The 6000-nt window shown below is 37.4% G+C and overlaps 1 protein-coding gene across 1 annotated transcript in view; it reads left to right on the top strand.

The window, feature by feature from the left end:
* Positions 1 to 720: 720 nt before the first annotated feature.
* The window catches only part of pla2r1 (phospholipase A2 receptor 1), a 127893-nt gene continuing 122613 nt past the window's right edge, over positions 721 to 6000 (top strand). Inside the window, exon 1 of the mRNA XM_078552245.1 lies at positions 721 to 2877. Within this exon, the coding sequence (XP_078408371.1) occupies positions 2763 to 2877 (115 nt within the window). The 5' untranslated portion in view covers positions 721 to 2762. The remainder of the gene's footprint in view (positions 2878 to 6000) is intronic.

The raw sequence follows: 6000 nt of genomic DNA, 5'->3' as shown, positions 1-6000 counted from the left end.
ACCTATTCAAATTTACCTTCTTATAAAATAAAATCCTCAAACATAACTCAATCCTAATAATCCTTTCTCTGATGAAAAAATGATCAGAAACCCCTGAGATGTGAGAGTTTGCTTCAGTGTTATAAGTGAAAATCTTACAATGTGTCTATATGTTGTATGCACTGTACAAAAACCACATTAAAACACTGGGCAATGCATGTTTTTAAAGAAAATCAGAACAAAACGACATATCTTTTTGGCAAATCCATTGAACGTGTGATAAATAACAGTAAATCCCCTGATTAACTTGCACCTTTGCATTTCTCCATGGTTCTTGAAAAAGATGATAAAATGTTTGTAATGTTCAGTTTATTAATTCTTGATGTCCTTGTTACTTGAAGTTTACTGGACAATACTAAGGGCAGCCTACCAGAGAAATAACACTCCAACAGTAGAGAAATCGGAGGAGTGGTGCGGTTCAAATTTTGATTACCTTAACCTGCTGAGTTTGGATGTAGAATTATAGAATGGTACAGCGCAGTAAGAGAGCATTCAGCCTTCAAGTCTGCATTGGCCCTTTCAAAGACTAATCCGGTCTCCCCTGTTCTTTCCCCATATCCCTGTAATTTTTTCTCCTTCAAATATTTATTCAATTCCCCTTTGAAAGATGCTGTTGAATCTGTTTCCACTCTATCAGGCAGTGCATTTCAAATTGTTGTGTTCAGAGATTTTTCCGCAAATTTCCTCTGGTTCCTTTGCCAAATCACCTTAAATCTGTGTCCTCTGATTATCAACCCTATTGGAAAGAATTTCTCTTTATTTATTCAATCTAAACCCTTCATGATTTTAAGCACCACTAACAAATCTTCTCTTTGCCTTCTCTACACTAAGTAGAACATGTCTTTAGCCTGTACTCACTGCCAATTTCAGACGAAATGCACAAGATCTGGAATTCCCAGGGAATTACATCAGCTAAACGTTTAATAAATTTAACTTTCGTAGTACTTATCAATGAAAAATGAAGTTGTTTTTTTCAATAAATAATATCTCTAACTTTGAAAAACAATTACGATATACCATTTAAATCATCTTGAGAAAATAATATTTAAGAATAGTTTTTAAATTTAACTTGTCTGTTCCAATTACAAATTCTCATTAACAAAGAAAATGTGAGTTTGAATTACACGTTTCGATAAGGAGAAAGATTTACTTCAGAAAACTATAATATACATAATTCTAAACATTGATGTGGTAGGAAGAACACACACAACTTTAACTTGTAGAATCTTGTAGTTTTGTTCCTTGTGACTGTTGCCTGTGGCACAGTTGGTAGTACTCTCGTAGTAGAACAAGAGATGTAACACCTGCATTTTTACCACCTCTCTCCTCACTGTACAAGGGCCCAAATACTCATTCTAGATGAAGCAGTGATTTACTTGTACTTTTTTCAATCTATTGTGCTGTATTCACTGCTCACAATATGATGATCTCTACACTGGGGAGACCAAATACAGATTGGATGACCCAAACACCTCTGTTTAGTCTGCAAGCATCACTCTGAGCTTCCGGTGGCCTGTCATTTTAATTCTCCACTTTGCTCCCACACTGATATTTCTGTCCTCAGCCTACTGCACTGTTCCAGTGAAGCTCAATGTAAGCTTGAGGAATAGCACCTCATCTTTCAATTAGGCACTTGACAGCCTTCCAGACTTAACAGTGAGTTCAACAATTTCAGACCATAATCTCTGCTCCATTTTGTTTCCTTTTCTTTGATTGTTTTGGTTATTTTCTTTCAGTCAGCAACACACATGCTGTTGGCATGCCTTTTATTTCTTTTCTTGCCCCTTCATCGTTCTTTGGCTCTGGAAGACTAACACTTCTGTCATTCAATCTCTCCTGACTTTCATCCTATTACAGGACTTCTTTTTGTCACTGTTCCACCCACCCCTTATTCAAAACTTATTACATCTCTAACTTTTCTGACAAAGGTTACGGACCTGAAATGTTAATTCTGTTTCTCTCTCCACAGACGCTGCCATACCTTGCTGAATATTTCCAGCATTTTCTGTTTTTAATTCCCCACCTCTTCCTGGCCAATATGTCTCAGGCTGAACCAGACTGTTCACAACCACAAGCCCCTATTTCACCACAACAATGCTCCATATCTTTTCCGCCACAAAGACTGCTTACTTTCACCACCATAGCATTTACTATTTCTGCCCCTGCTTCAGTTTATCTGAAATTCTCATCCGTGCTTTTGCTACCTCCAGACTTAATTACTTTCCATTCCAAGAGTCATCTTGAACTTCAAATATTAGCTCTGTTTCTTTCTCCACAGATGCTGCCAGACCTGCTGACGTTTCTCAACACTTTGTTTTGATTTCAGATTTCTAGCATTCGCAATATTTTGCTTTTATATAAATGTAAGTTTTCAAATGTTAAATTGAGGCTTCATATGTCTATTAGATCGAAGGTCTACTAATAGTAGTTTATATTTAATAGTGCAAATACTTTTGAGAAACAAATGACTCATGAGAGAAATCAAACGGATTATAAAGCTTGTGTGACAGAAAGCCATTGATTAGAGTAACTCTGAGAGGGCGTGTTAATTGTATATTGAGGCGGAAACATGGTTGTACCACACTAAGAGCAGTGACGTGCCGAGAAGGCTGGTGTACCCCAGGAGCTTCACTCGACTTGGTTCTCCTGTGGAAGACGCTGTTGTTGTGCAGCACCTTCTCACATAGTTCCTTTGACGAAAAAGGTCTCAACTTCACAGCCGAATGGCTCGGTTCGCGCAATGGATGCTGCTGTGGTCCTGCTACATTGAAGCCTCATCGCAGGAAACATACGCAACCGCCTCAAACCTGAATAAAAGCGAGTTGTCAAAGTTGTTGAGTAAGTGGAGGAGGCCGGTAAAAACCTTTCCGTGTTCGGGCGGTTTGGGGAGGAACAGGAGCGGTAGCAGCTAGTGTACTGAGGAGAAAGTGGAAGGATGGCGCGGCTCACAGAACCATTCATTGGTGTTCTTCAGTGGGTTTGTGGGATTTGAAGAGTGAACTTCAGTTGCAGTTACTCACAAATTGCGAGAAGTTTGCGTGAAGTAATTGAAATCATAAAACAATTGATAGAGGCTTCCCCATCTATTGATAAAGAAACATTAAACCCTCAAGTTTGTGCGCGGTTAAGTTGGCTGCTTAGATTGGACGAACAGTTTGTTTTGAACATGTCCTTCAGTTAAACATGGGAGAGGACAGTTTGATCCCCCTGCCCGCAGATTCGTTTGTTAACAGTTTTTATTAGTATTAATTTGTACGTGTCTCTGCCATCTGCCGGTAACAAAAATAAATTGGAGTCGAATATTTGTGTAGGGATGTATTTAATCACCACTTGTTTCTCAAGCACATGCCTTTTTAAGGTTGTTTTTTTTGGTAATTCTGGACTTTCGCGTTTGGCCCTTCGCATATTCAGGACAACTCGACCTGCAGGGATTTCAATTCAACCCATAACTACACAGGAATTCGCTTCCGTTTCTTTAATTTGTGCGTAAAAGTTAACTCTTTGCTCTCATTCTATATTATAACCCTAAGAATTTTTTTTTTAGATTAAATTGATATTAGCACTAAAGATATGGGCAATGTTCAACTAAAACAGGCTAATTTTATAGTTTTGAAAAGCATGAATTCTTAAACATTTTATTTCATATTTGCTGTAAGTACATTGCGTTTCATATCCAGTTATTGACTTTCAAATTGATTTTTGAAAATATATTTGCGACTTTATTCCTTCATCAGATACCCACCCCACCCGCCCAAAAAAGCCTGTCAAAATTCATGTCTACGGGCAACGGAGATGTACTCTAGTCTGAGACAGGATTTTTTAGTTAACCATATGAAATTATCATTCAAAGTAAAATTGAAAACGGCATTTAGCATTTTATTCGATTGTAATTTAATAAAATAAGAGGGGAAAGTCAATAGTTGAGTAAATGACTAAATCTTTAGCGTTGGTGAAAGATAAGGAATTATTATGTTTAAAACCGCTAATAATTGCTGATGGTAAAGGAAAAATCGGATACATAACTAGGAAATGACAGTCACCCACAGTACTGAAAATGGTTAATAGATTCAAAGCTTTGAATGATGTGAGGGAACAGCTAATAAGGGAAGATGAATGAATGAGGCTGGACATAATATAAGGCTGCTTTAAAGTGCCAATTTTTGTATCAATTCTGTGTGGTTTTTTTATGTACATTATTTATTCACAATTTCAGCGTGGTATGGCTTGTGTCATCTACTGAGTATTGCCCACTTGCATCACTGTATTAGCAAATCCTGGCTCAAAATACTTCTGCCTTATAGTTAGATCATTGCAGGAATGTGATTATCAGTTAAAGGATATCAAATGCAATAATAAAGTGCCAACATTATCTAAGGTTTTTAAATTCATTCTTGGGATGTGGACATTACTGGGACGGCCAAGATTTATTGCCCCTCCCCAGTTCCCCTGAGTGGTGGGCCTTCTTGATCCACTGCAATCCGTGTGGTGTAGATGCTCTTTGAACGCTGTTAGGTAAACCTTTATAGGATAGTTAACTAAATATTGTAAATGTTCTTGTGTAGCAGCAAGACAAATAGAATATTAAATGTATGAGTATCAGCAGAGAATGTTAACCCAAGGAAGCAATGTATTATCATCTGCAAAAGTTTGCTAAGATTTGTTTGTTTAGCTTTGATTATTGAGCTTGAAAATTATATCAAAAGTTTTCAAAGAGCTGAATCAGAAAAGCAAAAACTAAAGGTGCAATTAAACAGCTACTTTTGCATTGTTATAAAGCATTTTCAATTTGCAAAAGTGACAGTAGCTCCAAAATCAACTTGCTTTTTGATTGGTAATACAGAGGCTGTTTAACACAATTTTGGCTTGTCACATTAGAATACAACTGCAGTGCAATTTGTCAAGCCCTGTTTGAAAAATTGGATTTGTTAACTAAAGCACCTTCTCCTCCTCAAACATAAATTTACTAGCCAAAGAGTAGAGTGCTGTGCAAGCACAATTATACAGAGCTTGTCATTGGAGTCAAAGTTTGAGTACGCAGCATAGCATGGTCGCTGTTAACTGCAAATCCTGTGCCCTATTTATTTGTCAAAAACTAGTAAGGCACCATCACTGCACTATAAAAACTACAATGCCCTTGAATAAATGGGCTATCCTATTTTTCCCATGCTATATATTGAGATTCTCAGTGCAAAATTAAATGTTTAACAACTACAAGCAACACAATATGACTCCCACAAATCATGTAATTTTAACATTTAGCTGCACGCAAGAGAGAAATTCTATCTCAAATAAATAAAGAAAATACAGTTTGTGACAAAAGTGATATCCTTTCAGTTAGGTGCACACCTGATTTGAATCTAGCTGCTGTAATCTCTAAGAATATATCAGCTGTGTAAAAATCAGGCTGTTTACTTATTTAAAATTTACTAAGTTAGATGGTATACAATGGAATGTCTTCAGTCTTGATTGTGCCAACAAGGAAAGAAACCAATTCAATACTGGGGCCTTGAGTTTCCACTGCATTTCTGGTCAGGCTACACATCTCTCTAGGTGCAAATTACGTGACTTAAAAGTGTGGAATCTTGTGTTTAAACAAATTACCCGTGTAACCACAATATGACCAAGTCTAATTGATCTTTTATATCTGTTCATCAAACCCTTCATCTGAATTAAACCCCACCCACGTAACTGGAAACATCTCCAACTCTCGGATGCGGGTATCCTCCGATTGCGCTTGTCTGAGTGTGGCCTCTTAACATTATCCGCCTGAAAACCTGGTTGTAGACACTTATGGGCACTTGAAGCAAGTGCAGGCCAGCTGACCAAGAGAGAATTGAAGCCTCCATCACCTTTTGCTGCTACAGATAAGCAAGTTTGCAGGCAATTTTGGAAATAAAATAGCAAGATGCCTCTTATGACAACTCAGTTCCATTTTATTTTGTAATGGAAGAGGAAGGAGAG

This window comes from Cetorhinus maximus, chromosome 11, assembly GCF_964194155.1.
Source record: "Cetorhinus maximus chromosome 11, sCetMax3.hap1.1, whole genome shotgun sequence".
NCBI classification, from domain to species: Eukaryota; Metazoa; Chordata; class Chondrichthyes; order Lamniformes; family Cetorhinidae; genus Cetorhinus; species Cetorhinus maximus.
The sequence above is the reverse complement of the archived record's forward strand: the minus strand, read 5'-3'. Positions and strand labels throughout refer to the sequence as shown.